Source organism: Malaya genurostris, chromosome 3, assembly GCF_030247185.1.
Source record: "Malaya genurostris strain Urasoe2022 chromosome 3, Malgen_1.1, whole genome shotgun sequence".
NCBI classification, from domain to species: Eukaryota; Metazoa; Arthropoda; class Insecta; order Diptera; family Culicidae; genus Malaya; species Malaya genurostris.
In genome coordinates, this window is record NC_080572.1 from 127077747 (window position 1) to 127093743 (window position 15997).

At 36.4% G+C, this 15997-nt stretch overlaps 1 protein-coding gene across 3 annotated transcripts in view; it reads left to right on the forward strand.

Annotated features, from left to right (window-relative positions):
- Window positions 1-338: 338 nt before the first annotated feature.
- Window positions 339-15997, forward strand: part of LOC131435825 (NACHT and WD repeat domain-containing protein 2) — a 42882-nt gene continuing 27223 nt past the window's right edge. The window contains exons 1-2 of one of the 3 annotated variants that reach the window (XM_058604045.1): window positions 339-558; window positions 909-997. In XM_058604045.1, the coding sequence (XP_058460028.1) occupies window positions 456-558; window positions 909-997 (192 nt within the window). In that variant the 5' untranslated portion in view covers window positions 339-455. Of the gene's footprint in view, window positions 559-902; window positions 998-15997 lie in introns of those variants that run through there. The other 2 variants (XM_058604046.1, XM_058604047.1) reach the window with 2 other exon arrangements.

Genomic DNA, 15997 nt, shown 5'->3' on the forward strand with positions numbered 1-15997 from the left:
ATGCATGCTTTCGAACCTTTCTCACTTGCGGGGTTACACTGCTGCTTGCAGCACAAACGAAGCCGCTTGGTAGTACATGATTTTCTATCCGTGATAAATGTAGGACACAAAACTAAACTGAAATTATTAATACAAACAACCAATTAAAATCTTCCTATCAGACTGATAAAAGATTTTCACTTTTTGTTCATAGCGATATTACTTGCTAAAACAATATCTATACAATAAGAGACTGTTCACGATTCTATCGTTTGAATATCGACTAAACAAATTCTGTCGTTGGCTATGGTATGGTATAACAACACACACAAGTCGAATTTACATTCAGTTCAAAGCAATCTTTTGGGTAAATCGCAGTCAATAATCGCTAAAAAAACACTGCGGCATTATATTTCTCAAACTGAGTATTAAGTGAAAAGAATAAGTGGTGGGAGATAATCAAGTCCTCAATTAAAATGGATGATCGCACAATCGATACTATTTTTGCTGGTTCTCTAGAAAATCTACCTCCAGTGAGTTCCAAAATTGTGAGAATCTTCACTAGTTCAACATTTACCGGTAGGTTGCATAACTTACAACATCACATCGTTCACTTTTTGCTACTATTACTAAGTTCAAGAACTATTGATTGTCAGAATGCATCCGGTATTTAACAACGTTGCGAAATAGCTGTGTATTGATTTTCCAACTCTATAGATTAAAATAAACCCCACATGAACTTTGATGAATCTCATAATATATTAAGACATTTTCACTATTTTCGTATGTCTATAATCATTTTTTCCTTATTGTGATGGTATCTCAATAATATTATTCTATTTAATAGTATCTTAATACTAATATTCTATTTCGTTCATAATAATGATAAGCATAAGATTTATTTCTGGATCTTCTACGTTTTGTTGCAGACACTACCATGGAAAGAAATAATCTAATGGCGAAATGTTACCCGAGAATAAAAGATTATTGTCGAGAAAAACACGGTTTGGAATTCCAGGTAATGAAAGCGATCACGGAATCTTAACTAATAAGGAACTTGGATACTCTTAAAATGAAAAACATAATTTTTTTAAAAGATTTTTGTTATTACCGGATAAAACACTAAAAAAAGAGCAAATTATTCCAGCTGTGAAACTAAACTCTTATTAAACAGTACTTAAAGACTTTCGAGACTCCTTTTCATCCTGTTAACCGTGTCACAAACTTGTATTGACTGTGAGAGTATCGTTTACCTAGCAATCGAGCTACTCTAAAATCATCGAGAATTAATAAAAATAAGACACAACATTATTAGTTTTATTTTCCATCTTCACTTATCCACAATTGCATTATATTTGAAATAGGTTCCAGTGTATTACACTCTTTATCTTTTTAACTTAGTTCCATCAAAATTTACTTGGAATTTTGGACGACGGTTTCACCATATTTAGGGGTTCGATATGAGTTGAACTCATACCTTTCGGAGTCGTCTTACCACTATTTCCGGTGTTCATGAAATCTGGACCTGTATATCCGGAATAATACTGTTTGTTCATCATTAATTTAGAATGTTTAGACCAGTATTGTACAACTAACCTTGTTTTCCTTGTTACATATTAAACAGTCTTGGAAACGTCGAATGAACCATTCCGCAAAGCTGACAAAATGTCTGATTCTAACAAGTTCCCAAAAAGCAACAATACTTTTCTACATACTTTCCTGTTCACATTCCAACCAGGAACCATAGAATAAGTTATATCATTGATAGCATGCGGAAAAATGACTACACAAAAATTGGATGCAATGGCTGGTGAAATGAGAAGGTCAAATTGCGTATTGGAATGTAATACATACAACACCTTCGTCATATGCAATTCTAATTTATACGTTTTTTAGTTCAAACTGGATGACTAAATATCGTATTTCGTCTTACTCAAATTTGATCTTTAGAATGGTAGAGTTTAGAGCAATCAAAATTTTGTTTTCCAACGACAGAATTGTTCAACAAACAATGTTGGGGGCATATTCTTCTAAGCTTATAGCAACAGTTGAGGGGCCGAATTCAAGTATCGGATAAATGTAGATTAGTTCGAAAAAGCCTTTTGAGTATGTTTGAATGCAAAAACAGTGTAAAAACAAATTAACAATGGAGAAATCGTTTTAAAACATCTTTATTAATTTTGAATGCAAAAACCGGTCAAAAATTTAGCCGGTTCTTCCGCAACTAATGTTTTTATACGGTTTTTACATTCAAAATTTTCTTGCCGACTGCCGTTGCGAACGAAGCATAGTTCACTTGTTTGGTACGGGCGGCCAGATCCATGCTGCGTTTCACAGTGAGAGTCGCCAGAAAAATTTTGAATGCAAGAACCGGATAAAAATATTGGTTTCAGAGAAAATTCTTGTCCAGTTTTTACATTCACAGTTTCTAGGTCCGGTTCTTGCAAAAAATGTTTTAAACGATTCGTGTCCATATCCGATTTTTGTACTAAATGTTTTTATCCAGTTTTTGCATACAAAAATAATTAAGCGATTTTGCCAAACTAAGTAGCACTTATCCGATTTTAACGTTGAGCCGTAGTTATATGGAAAAGTACATAGTCTCAACTTTTTATGAGACTCATGAAATTTCTCTAAAAATTTCAAAATTGGTTTAAATTTAAAATAACAGTTTCATTTAAAATAAGAGTTTAATTTAAAATAACAGGAAAACACAAACGCAAGGAAATCTTCACCGTCATAACAAAAAATATTTGTCGTATTACAAAACTATGATAAATTGTATATTTTTTCTCCCAAAATTGCCGTTTACGTTATATGTTACCAAAAAGTACAAGTAATATCATCCAGTGCATTTAACTAGAGATTCAAGAGACAAGTTATCGTGAGCCAGTTGTCACAGTTAAGAGCGCAATACTAAGCATCGGCTAAATAGGCTGAGGAACCTTGTTCGCAGGAAGATAAGCTTGCTTAAAGGATAAAGTTTAATCGTCTATATCTTCAAATCTATAAGAGTTGATACAGTTTCAGAACTTAAAGCAAGGCAAAGTAAGGGTACTACATTGCAACGCGTGACCTTCTGTTTAGTCAAACGTCACAGCCGATCCATAAGAGTAAAGAAAAGTTACATGAGAAGTGCTACGATCCTACTGATACTATGAATTCATCCAGGTATAGGATCAAAAATACGACAATTGGCTGGCGAGTTCAACGTCGTATACTTTAAACCGCCGATTCGGGTGTTTCAGAGCTCAGCAGGACATTAACTTTATTGTATTTCCTAAACTGTTGCACTTAAAGTCTCAGTTATCAGTTAATTGTATGATATCTTCTTACGACTCGATTGTTTTAGTAATTTAAACCAATCATATCTGTAATAGCTTCATCCTCTGAGCTTCTATCGATGCAAAATAATACGAAATAGCTTTCTCCCAAAAAATTACAGTGTACATTTTGACATGAATATGAAATATAACGCTTATTGCTGCTATGTTGCATAATGTTATCAATTAGCAACATCCACAATCTGTCATTTTTTAAAGAACCGAATGACTATATACTGCAAAGAACATACTTTGTGTTGATCGTTAAAAGCATTATTTGACTCAAAAATCCGAAATCTCGTTACTTTATATGATACAAAATGAAACTTGAGACAACATTCTCTGATATATGCCAAATATAAAAATAAATTGTTCATTGCATACATTATTGGTACTCTGCATAATGTATCGGACGATCGGACGTGAATTCGTTTTTCTCCAATCTCTAATCTCCAATCATCAGTGCGGTCGAGTGATAATTCGAATTAATCCGTCCTCATCTTGTTAGCCAGTGCAAAACAGGCTAATCTGATCGTTCAATGCGAGCTTTTCACGCGGGAGTATCGCCTGTACACTCCAGCTCGCGAAGTCGAGATAGACGGCGTGATCACCGATCCAAGTCTGACTTGCGAGGACGTTCTAGAGCATGAGGCAAGCGGTTTCAAAAACCTCCTACTCAAAAATGTCAAGATACTGGATTGCAAGCAATTGCGTTCAGTATCGACCGCTGAGGATGGGACTCCCAGTCTTATATCCCATCAGACTCGTATCGGGTGACTTTCGCTGGCTCGACTTTGCCTACTACGTCCTCCTGGACCGAGTTCGTTTACCTGTTCGCCTTTTTGTACCGCGGGTCTTGAACTGCACCAATTGCAAACAACTGGGACATACAGCATCCCTTTGTTGCAATAAATCCTGTTGTATCAAATGTGGAGGAAGTCATGCGGATAACTCCTGTGGTGGTGACATTGAAAGGTGCTCTAGTGTAAGGAGGGACCGCATGATCTCTCAAAATGCCCCGCGTACGAATTGCGCAAGGATAAGATTCACTTAAGCAACATTCCAAGCGTTCTTTTGCTGAAATGTTGAAGAGTGCTACGCCTCCAGTAAACCTTTACGCTTGTTTGACAACTGACGAGAGCGATGCTGATGACCCCATCGAAGATACATCTTCGGCTGCCCCTCTTAGCTCATCAAACAGAAAGAGAAGAAATAAATTTTCTCAAAAGCTCCCTAGTAAGGGTTCGAAGATGTCCTTTGATGGGTCTCAAAAAATTACAACAAATGGTAATGATGGCAAAGAACCGGAGAAAAAAGCTCCAGGCCTTGGAAACTTAAACTCCGAGCAAGAATTTTTATCACTTCCTGGAACTTCAAAACCCTCGAGAGTCCCTAAAGATCAATCAGAAAATTTATCAGATACTGGATTTGTTAAATTCTCTGATATTGTGTACTGGATCATGTCTAGGTTCAATATTTCTAAGCCTCTTAAAAGTCTGATAATGGTTTTTATTCCTACAGTTAAAACATTTTAGAAGCAGTCGACTGCAAAATGGCCCCTTCTTTCAGCGATCGTATCCTTCGATGGCTAAGTCACCCACCGAGGTCACGGATACAATCACTGTTTTACAGTGGAATTGCAGAAGTGTCATCCCAAAAATAGATTCTTTTAAATCTAAAATAATCTGAAATGTGACGCATTTGCATTGTGCGAAACTTGGCTATCTTCCGAAATACCATTGAATTTCCACGATTTTAACACTATTCGCCTGGATGATCTCTACGGAGGAGTACTTTTAGGGATCAAAACGTGCTATTCTTTCTATCGAATTGATCTCTCCTCGATAACAGGTATTGAAGTTGCCGCATGTCATGTTACAATCAAAGGCAAGGACCTTTGCATTGCTTCCATCTATATTCCCCCAAGAGCCTCGGTTAGGCATCGGCCGCTCAGTGATATCATTGAGCTCCTTCCTGCACCGACGTTGGTTTTAGAAGACTTTAACTCACATGGTACGGGATGGGGCTGTCTTCACGACGATAACAGATCCATGATATTTGCGACAACTTCAATATGACAATATTGAATACGGGAGAAATGACACGGATTCCTGCACCACCAGCAAGATCAAGTGCGCTAGACTTATCCCTTTGCTCGACATCGCTACGGTTGGACTGCACGTCGAAGGCAATCCCTGATTCCCACGGTAGCGATCATCTACCTATCATGATTTCAATCGCCTACGGATTAAGACCATCGGAGACAATCAATGTCTCGTATGACCTCATACGAAATATTGATTGGAAGTGCTACGCAAGTTCGATATCTGAGAAACTAGAAACAACACAAGAACTTCCTCCGGAAGAAGAGTACACGTTTTTGTCTGGCTTGATTCTCGACTCCGCGATTCAAGCTCAGACAAAACGTGTACCCGTCGCAAAAACAAGCATCCGTCCTCCGAACCCCTGGTGGGACAAAGAGTGCTAAGAATTAAACGCGAAGAGGGCTTCATCATTTATCGAGTTTAGGAAAAAAGGAACACCTGAGAATTATAGAAACTATGCGGCATTAGACGCTAAAATGAAAAGCTTGATTAAAGCGAAGAAAAGCGGTTATTGGCGTCGATTCGTAGACGGATAAAACATCAATGAGCACTCTTTGGAACACGGCCCGACGAATGCGTAACCATAACACCAGGAACGAAAATGAAGAATATTCTAACCGCTGGATATTCAATTTCGCTAAAAATATATGTCCTGACTCTGTTCCGGAACAGACGATCATGCGCGTCGCCTCAGCAAACAGAAACGAAATACCTTTTTCGATGGTAGAATTCTCACTTGCGCTCTTGTCGTGTAACAATAAAGCTCCGGTTAGACAAAATCAAATTCAATTTGTTGAAAAATTTGCCTGACTGCCAAAAGGCGCTTATTAAATTTATTCAATAACCCAAGTAGCACACGTTATTACACTTCAATGACAGTACCTTATATGATACAAATTTATGGAACAAGTTGAAGACGTCGCAACGTGCATTATAACTGGTATGTAACCTGAAAAGCGTAAGAGGCGGAGCTTGTGCGAATTACCAAGGGTTGCCAAACAACTTCTCAGTAAAGAGTATTTGATTTGATTCAGCGCGTCACAATGAAACAGAAAATATAAGTTTGTGTCAAGTTACAATTTGTTGATGTTTTTCCCATTCAACATTTACGACCAAAAATTGGCATCCGATAATGAGAGCTAAAATATAAAACTCAATATTCTTTAAATTCACTATATATACTCAACTTCTAAGTGCTATTCGATATTTATGGTGAAGTTGATCATTGTACTTATTGAAAACGTGCGCGCCTTCGATATTTTGGGTTTCAGAGCATCGACATACAAAATAATATTTATATTTTTATTCCAGTCATATGAAATTTACAGCTAAAAAGTCGAAATGTGTTCAGTTAGAACTTTATTGTGATTAATATTAGTTTTTCATGAACCAAAGTGAAAACAGTTGACCAATCGCAACAATTAAAAATTGCAGTTTTTTTCAAATTTAATGAATATTTCATTCCCTGCTCATAATGGTAGCCATTGGCAAAAGTTTTTCCATGCATACACTGCCGTGACAAAGTGTAGAAATATTCTCTGTGGTAGTGGACTTACTTTACTATGCGGCCCCTTTTCAAAATTTACCCTTTGAAAGAGTGATAAGTTTTTGATCGTGAATATCTCTTGTTGCATCTAATGTATCAACATAATTTTTGCTACGTGCCATTGGAAATATGATCTCAATTTGATGATAAAATTTTCAGTGGTGTGACATAACCTCAAAAAGCTCAAAATTAAACTATTCTGAAATGTTTGGTATCAACGAGTATCAGAGAGGCAAACACATGACGATTGTTTGCCTTTCTTGTATTTCGAAAGCTCATAGCTCAGTGATCTGTGGAAGGATTTATATAATCTAACTACCAATAGACTCGAAGATTTTCAACTTGAATGTATATTGCAACAACATTGAAATTTTTCAATAGTACACTATTGAAAAACCTGTCTGACTTGATCCATTTCAGCACCAGCCAATCAGAACGCGATCTGAGGAAGAGAACAAAATATATGCTACTCCAGCGATATAAAAGGTGATTTTGCAACTTTTTCTATCATTTTGTGAGCAACAGAAGGAAGACACACACTACAGTAACATGGGGCCGGCCACACAACGACATCAAAAGCCTGCCAGCTGAAGTCATCAGTGTGCAGAACTACCTCGGATCTAGATGCAGATCGTGTTGGTCGTGACGATTCAAAGCACTTTTCAGATAATCATAAAAAATTAGTTGAATTTTCTCTTTCATACCAAAAGCATCAGATTTATCCAAATGGAAATAGACCAAGTTTGCACCGTCACTAACACATTCTATTACGACTCACCCAATGCGAAAATGAAATTGGTGATAGAGAACACATCTTTATACTAGTATGGGTGTCGTTTGGAAATTTGCCGTGCGAAACAGAGTTGCCACGTATACAGATCAATCTGTATTTTTGTCGTGAATACTTTAGTACGGGGCCGAAAACAAAAATGAACAAATAGTTAGAACAAAGGTTTCCACTTGATTTGCGCATTCTACTTACCAGGCGTATCACAACTGGATAAACTTAAAGCAATCTTAAATATTTCTTTATCACAGTGATGTGATCGTCCTGAAAAGGACGGGTTTTTTGTTCAACTATTCGTCGTTACGGATGGCCAACTGCAGATGGCGAGGGATGACTCTGGTGACTTATTCTCTGCTGAACAACTGGTCATCATTTTTGAAACAATGACAACAAAACTACGAAATCATTCAGTAAAAACCATTCAAGCGAAGAGGTTGTGTTTCGATTACACTGCTCATGAGTTAACTGTTGCAGGTAGTTAAAACTGCTGGTACTAATAGCCAAGGCAATATTCGGGGCGTTTCACTACTGGAAAGCTAGCAATGAAGGCCATCTCGTTCATACGTACAGAGGTGCGAGCGCATAGAAGCGATAAGTCACAGAGGTGCCATCGCATAAAGGTGCGGAAACGAAGGGGTGCAAAGGCACAGAGGTGCTGAAGCAACTCAGTGCTGATCTACCAGGTACCAGAATTTGTACGCTGCGTAGGATCGAAAGAGACGACATATATCGCGAGGTGCTACACACATTTGTTCACCACCAAGAGCAATAGCACTGTACCTGGGGTCAGGTACAAGCAGTCCACCAAGTTCAGTGGTTACCACAACGACGGCAGAGCAACTGAGATAGCAGAAGACGATACCAAAAGATTACCTAGCGGAAATCGTTGGATGAGCTTCACGTCGTTCTTTACGATAGAGGAACAAAGACAACAGCAACAAGGTAGATTCAATTTAATTTAATTTTTTTTTATTTCTCTTATAACTGAAATTTTACTATACATAAGTTTTCATTTTGATATTATTAATTTACAAAAAAAACAGTTAATGTAATGGATGATCTCATGAAAGATCAACCGAATCCGATTCCGGTCACTAGTAAAATCTTAAATACTCCAAGGGCTAAACATTATCCAGAAGGTACCACTGGGCCATGGATAGTCTATTTTCAAAAAAAAGAAAAGGTATTAAATTTGATGCAAATTACTAAGGAATTGACATCACAATTTCCAAAAGTTGAAGAAATCTCTAAAGTTCATTGAGATTAAATTCGAGTTGTTAACGATTTGAAACAGGCAAACGAAATTGTAACCTGTAAGTTATTTGCTGTTGAATATAGAATTTACGGTGTTGTCGCTGAAGCAAGTCTGACAGCCGATGATTTACTTAAAAATGGAGTTGGTCGTTTTAAAAACTCTGTATTTTATGTATTTTTATTAAGAACTATACTGGTTCTTTAATAATATTTAATTGTGTTTTAGAATGTTTAATGTAACTACTCTGAACTTTAGTTTAGGTGTTTCGTTTCAAATTTTAGTAGTGGAAAAGGGGAATACCTGCATAATATATATAATTAATCAACTAATTGATATTCGGAAGTGTTGAGGAACATGCCAGTTGTTTCCGTATTCACGACATCCAGTTATGTCTTTTAAATTACCCACCCGCCTTTTTTATTAAGACGGATTTGGCATTTGATCATTCGGTAAATTTCTGCGACCGATTTTCGGATGACGTGATTTTTGGCTGTTTTTGAAAAGTGACTGCGTTGTAAACCACGTAAACGAAATTCAGAAAGATCGAAGTAAATCACTCATAATTGTTTGGAAAGCAAAAACAGCATTTGTTTACAGAACAATTCCAGGAATGAGTAGACGAAAAAGTGACAAAATCAGAATCAACCTTCTCCGATTTGGGTGAAACTTTGCACATGGCTTCAGTATGGCAAACCATAAGTTTTGAATCGATGGAGAGGTCAATCCGACTCACGACTGATTTTTAAAAAGGGCATATGTATTTTTGCATTTCACCAAAATTGCATTTTTCAAATCGTTGTAACTCGAAAACCGTTAATTGTACAAAAATGGCGTTCAGGAAGAAGTTGTAGGGAATCGATTGGGCACTCTAAAAAAATATAGACTGAAAAAATTTTTGATTTTTTTTCTCAATAATTACAAAGTAGTCCGAAAAAGTTAAATAAAAAAAAATCAGGGTTTTAATTTTTTTTATAATTTTTATTTTTTGAAGCTGTTATTAAAACCTACAGATTGCTGGCTATTCCATCCGAGCCTTTTGAAAAATGAAGAAGTTACAGCTAGAACAGTTTACAGGTGCATGCAAATGATCAAGTTCTTCTCGTTGTAATACGGAAACCGTTCATCGTACAAAAATGGCGTTCAGGAAGAAGTTGTAGGGAATCAATAGGGCACTCTAAAAAAATATACACTGAAGAAAAAATTTGATTGTTTTCTCAATAATTTCAAAATGAATCAAAAAAATAAATTAAAAAATATCAGTTTCGATTTTTTTTTTGATAATTTTTTTTAAAGCTCTTATTAAAACCTACAGACTGATGGCTATCCCATCCATGCCTTTTGAAAAATGAAGAAGTTACAGCTAAAACAATTTACAGATATATTCGAAATTTCAAGTTTTCGTTGAAAGCTAATCATTTAAACAGTAGAATATTATTCTACAGGTTAAAGGCAGTGTTTTTTTAGAGTACCCTATTGATGCCTTACACGCTTACTTTTGGCTACTCAGTGAGTGAATCAGAAGTACCCCTTTTTCGGCAGCTGTGAACAGACGTCAAAAAATGAGTAGAATTTAAAACTATCACTGAGGCAAAATTATCTAATCGCGCCAACCGACATTTTCAAGTGTTTTTAGGATGGAGAAAATAAAAAGTTGTGTTGACAGCGAATTGGTAAGTAAAATAGGTTATGTTTATGCATGTTTACATTGTGAAATATAAGTACATTGTAAATAGATTTCCAATGTCCCGTGCCCTGTTGCCTGATAGTAATACCCAAAGATGCAAGACTGTTCCGGATACTCATTTAAAAATGTCAACAAGAGAAAGTAAGTTCTACTCAAACTTTGCGAAAAGTATATTTACCCAAAATTACGTGGTTCCCGTTCTACTCAATTTTCAGTAGGTATGGTTTTGGGGAAATTGGGTTACTTTTGACTCAATTTTGTGTAGCCACAAGTAAGCGTGTACAACTTCTTCCCGGACGCCATTTTTGTACGATGAACGGTTTCCGAATTACAACGAGTAGAACTTGATCATTTGCATGCACCCGTGGACTGTTTTAGCTGTAACTTCTTCATTTTTCAAAAGGCACGGATGGGCTAGCCATTAATATGTAGGTTTTAATAACAGCTTTAAAATTAAAATTATCAAAAAAATTAAAACCCTGATATTTTTTTAATTTAACTTTTTCGGATTATTTTGTAATTATTGAGAAAAAAATCACCAAATTTTTTCAGTGTATATATTTTTTAGAGTGCCCAATCGATTCCCTACAACTTCTTCCTGAACGCCATTTTTGTACAATTAACGGTTTCCGAGTTACAACGATTTGAAAATGGCACTTTTGGTGAAATGCAAAAATGCATACGCCCTTTTTAAAAATCAGTCGTGAGTCGGATTGACCTCTCCATCGGTTCAAAACTTATGGTTTGCCATACTGAAGCCATGTGTAAAGTTTCATCCAAATCTGAGAAGGTCGAGTCTGATGATCTGCTAAGCATTTCTGGAATTGCTCTACAGGAGGCTCGATTTTGGGAATTTATTTTAGAAGTTCGTTTTCAGCAATTTTAGGAATCTTCATGCGATGGTTCTGTGAATGTTTATTTTTTGTCTTTGGACAAAAACATAAAGTCACACTTACTTACAATTTTAATGCGACATAAACCAATACTGGATCGATATAATATAATAAATATAATTAAAACACTGAACAAATAAGCATAACACTTAACTTTTCGTCACAAATTCAGCCACTTAGATAGAACTTTACAATAAACTTCTGTGTTAGTAGAAAAACTCGCTCAAGACAAAAACAATATTCGTAAATGTTTTGAATGTATAAAAAATCCATTGCTCATTCATACCATATAATATTCTCGATCTATTATATATGTAGAACAGGAATCGATACAATCCCTAATTGAAATGATTACCTTTCATCTTTTTTAATTTTTAGAAAAAATATTATTTATACACGCTTAACATTATTCGAAGGAAAAACATTATATTTCGATATCTAACTCTATCATCTATTGATAAATCGACTCGGAAAGTATTTGTAATTTGAAGCCTAGCAACTTCAACCCTTGAAGTAACGGAGTGTGATATGAAGAACAAATGCTTTAGGCTTTCTGTAACCTTGAAATAGATTGAGATCTACTATAAATCTTCAATTTACAGATAAATTCGATAGATTTCAACAATAATGCATAGAAGAGTTCGAGTAGAAGAATATTAACAATTTTTACATGCAACCGAAGATGTTTCTTACCGCACTAGGCGCGTTTATTACGAACTTTGTATACAATGTTTCAACGAGATTACTATTTTGTATTACAATAATACTTGTTTTATTGATTATTGAATTCAATCTCATCCACCTCACCTTCACCTTAATTTATTATTGGGAAGTGCGAAATGAGCTCAAATAACTATAATAGCAGCAAACTAATCATAGCACATAATTGCCAATTCGCTTCCAAGAGCAAAGGCTAGAGAACCTTCACATTCATTTTATCACCGGGTGGAACAGACGCTTTTTGCTCTATGTATACCTGCGACTATTCTACGTTTAGAATAGAGTAACTGCACCCCACAGATGATCTCAGCTCCACCATTCATTTTATATATCAAATTGTTGGTAAGAGCGAGGTCAAGTGATCTGCAAAACAAAGCGGTGGGTCTACTAATGAGATGACTATTGGTGCAATTACCCTAGGAGGTGGCAATGGAAACTTCACGCAGTCTGACGCACCAACTTACTCTCATCGCAAATCACGGGCACGTCCAGTCTGAAAAAAGGTTCACCTAAACCTTTGCAAGCGACAAAGAGGAAGTTTATGCCTTTATATACCGTGAGGCAATCACGGAACTGATTGCTGTAATGCTGGGGAGGAAACTTTTTACTGCTTTTACTCAATCCGTTGGCGGCAATTAGTTTGATTGATCCTAGCCAATAAATCGTAATCACAGCGCACTTGCTGGCAAGTGAACTTATCGCTATTTCTTAGGGAACTGTCTTCTCATTCTACGGAAATACTTTTACTATGCAAGTAAGGACCAAGGAAGTTAAAAGTACTATTGTTGATCAGACGACGAACTTAGCTATAACTCACATGTTAGTTTTTACAACAACATGCGTTGTGCATGTATATAAAAATAACTCTGTGTTTCACCTTTTAGTGTGTTGATGCCTTCTCATATTGCTCGTATAATAAATATTATAGTGGCAAAACTGTTCATTGAACAAAAGCATAAAAATTTGTTCGGGTGTGCACTAACATGACCTACAAATTGAAATAGTTTTGAACAATCAGAAAAAAAAATCCGTTTTTTTACATCGTCGCTCTGTACTGAATTCTTTTAACGCCTGTATTCTGCCGCGCAGTTCGAGCGGCGTGCGTCGAGGATTGGAAGGATCTTTTTCACAATTAGAAATACTAATCTCTTTTTTTCTGTTCTTCTTTGAACTTCTTTTATTTACTTTTATTACTTCACAATTAAGGTTTCTACACAATGGCGGTGAACTACACAATGACAGAAAAATATTCGCAAAAAAACTGTTATCACTTATTATCTTTTTTCGGTAACACTAAAGTGGATCTACGCTTCTTGTGCTTTTTCACGAAAAATAGCTGTTATCCCTCAGTGAATGTTTCTTCTTCCACTTGCTACTATCTGGCTATGTGCTGACAAATCCGATATTCACTTTTATTTGTCACTATTCAAAAACTGCTTTCATGCTTTTCTGTCAGCCACACTCAGCGGATTCTTTTCTTACAAGGATATTGTACACGGATTGGTACTACTTGAAAACGATTACTAACACGAGAACGACCTTTTTCTTTTTAGTGTTAATCGCGCAATGAATAATATTTTCATTTCGTCCTAAAATTTCACTGGCTACGCTCTAAACTATGACGTCCGTGACTTGCGGCTACTCTCCGCGAACTCTTTAAAACTGACTGACCCCCTACTCCTCCCAACTATGAGTTTTTAAACTCCTAACATTTTCTTTCGGATTAAGCCCGAAGACTTTAGTACAAGCTGAGCTTGCGGTCTTAAGTAGAAAATTCATCCGACATTCTCCCGAAGTTCTACCAAAATGCCGAGATCCGCGAACCGAAACCACTGTCACTATGTCAATGGCAGTGACCGGTGCCCGTTAAAAGACATTTTTTGTTGCTGCTCGTCGGTGACGAGTTTTTCCTTCAGGGCTGGGTAGCTATTCTTGCAACGCTGCAAGTTCAATTAAATTCAATGAAAGACTTTGGTGAGGGCGCTGCAGTAGGTTTGAAATTTTAAGCACACTTCATCCTATGATTCCGTAACCAGCGGTCCGATCCGGGCTAAATTCAAGAATTTCATATATATATATATATATATATATATATATATATATATATATATATATATATATATATATATATATATATATATATATATATATATATATATATATATATATATATATATATATATATATATATATATATATATATATATATATATATATATATATATATATATATATATATATACATATATATATATATATATATATATATATATATATATATATATATATATATATATATATATATATATAAGACCTTTCATTTGAATCTAAGCTCGAGAAAATCGGTTAAGCCAACTCGGAGAATAGTGAGTGAGCTCAATTTTTTAGTTTTTGGCTCACCACAACTATTGTTAGACCAATTTTAGCATATGGATGTCTTGTATAGTGACAGAAAGGAGAAGTCGCGACAGTTCAGTCAAAGCTAAATCATCTCCAAAGGATGGCCCTAATGGCGATGACAGGAGCATTCACGACAACTCCTACTGCTGCTCTAGAGGCGCTACTGTGTATTAAACCACTACAAGTGTTCCTAAAATAAGAAGCATTATCTTGTGCATACCGTCTTAGGGTTACAGGGCTTTGGAACAGTAACTCATTATGCTACCACACTCGCTTGTGATCTCAAATGGTTACGTGGGATGAGTATTTACTCGCTCCTAGTGACCTAACTCTCACATGCAGTTTTCCTTTCAAAACATTCAATGTGAGCTATCCTCTTCGTGAGGAATGGTTGTCTGGTTGTCTGGAACGACAACTTGATGAACACATAGTTTGTTATACGGACGGTTCTCTGTTGAATGGTCGTGCTGGTGCTGGTGTCTACTGTCAGGAAATGAGACTGGAGCAGTCTCATTCACTTGGTAGATACTGTACTGTGTTCCAAGCAGAAATCTACGCAATTCTGTGTGGAGTACAATCGGCACTTCAGCAGAGGATCTGTGGTAAACGAATTTATTTTTGTTCCGACAGTCAGGCAGCCTTAAAAGCACTCAGTTCGAATGACTCACGGTCGAATCTAGTGATCGCATGTCGAACTCAAATTGAAGACCTCAGCATTTCAAATGCTGTTTACTTCTTATGGGTACCCGGCCATTCTGGTATTACTGGAAATGAATGGGCTGATGAGTTGGCTAGAGCTGGTGCAACGAATGATTTCGTTGGTCCTGAACCAGCTTTACCACTTTCAACTAGTTGGATAAAGCACAAGATTCGTTCTTGGGCTGCATCCAAACATGCCAGCTACTGGCGCAGCTTGCAAACTTGCGCTCAGACAAAAGCATTTCTACCAGATTTAAATCTGAAAATGTCAAAGTGTCTACTGCATTTCTCCAAGCATCATTGCAGTATTCTGGTCAGAGCTCTGACTGGACATTGCAAACTCAATTATCACATGGCTACTATTCAACGTGCTGAGTATTATTCGTGTGATTTGTGTGAATGCGATTATGGTACTTCATATCATCTGATATGTAACTGTCCCGCATTGACGCAGCTACGTATCCGGGTTCTTGGTTCTCCATACATGGTTGAGTCTGTGTATGCGGAGCTAAAATTGAAGGATATTCTCTCGTTTCTCACCCAATGTGGTAAGGAGCTATAGTCAGAGGGGTTCATCGTTCTTCGTGGAGTGAATGAATCCCTTCT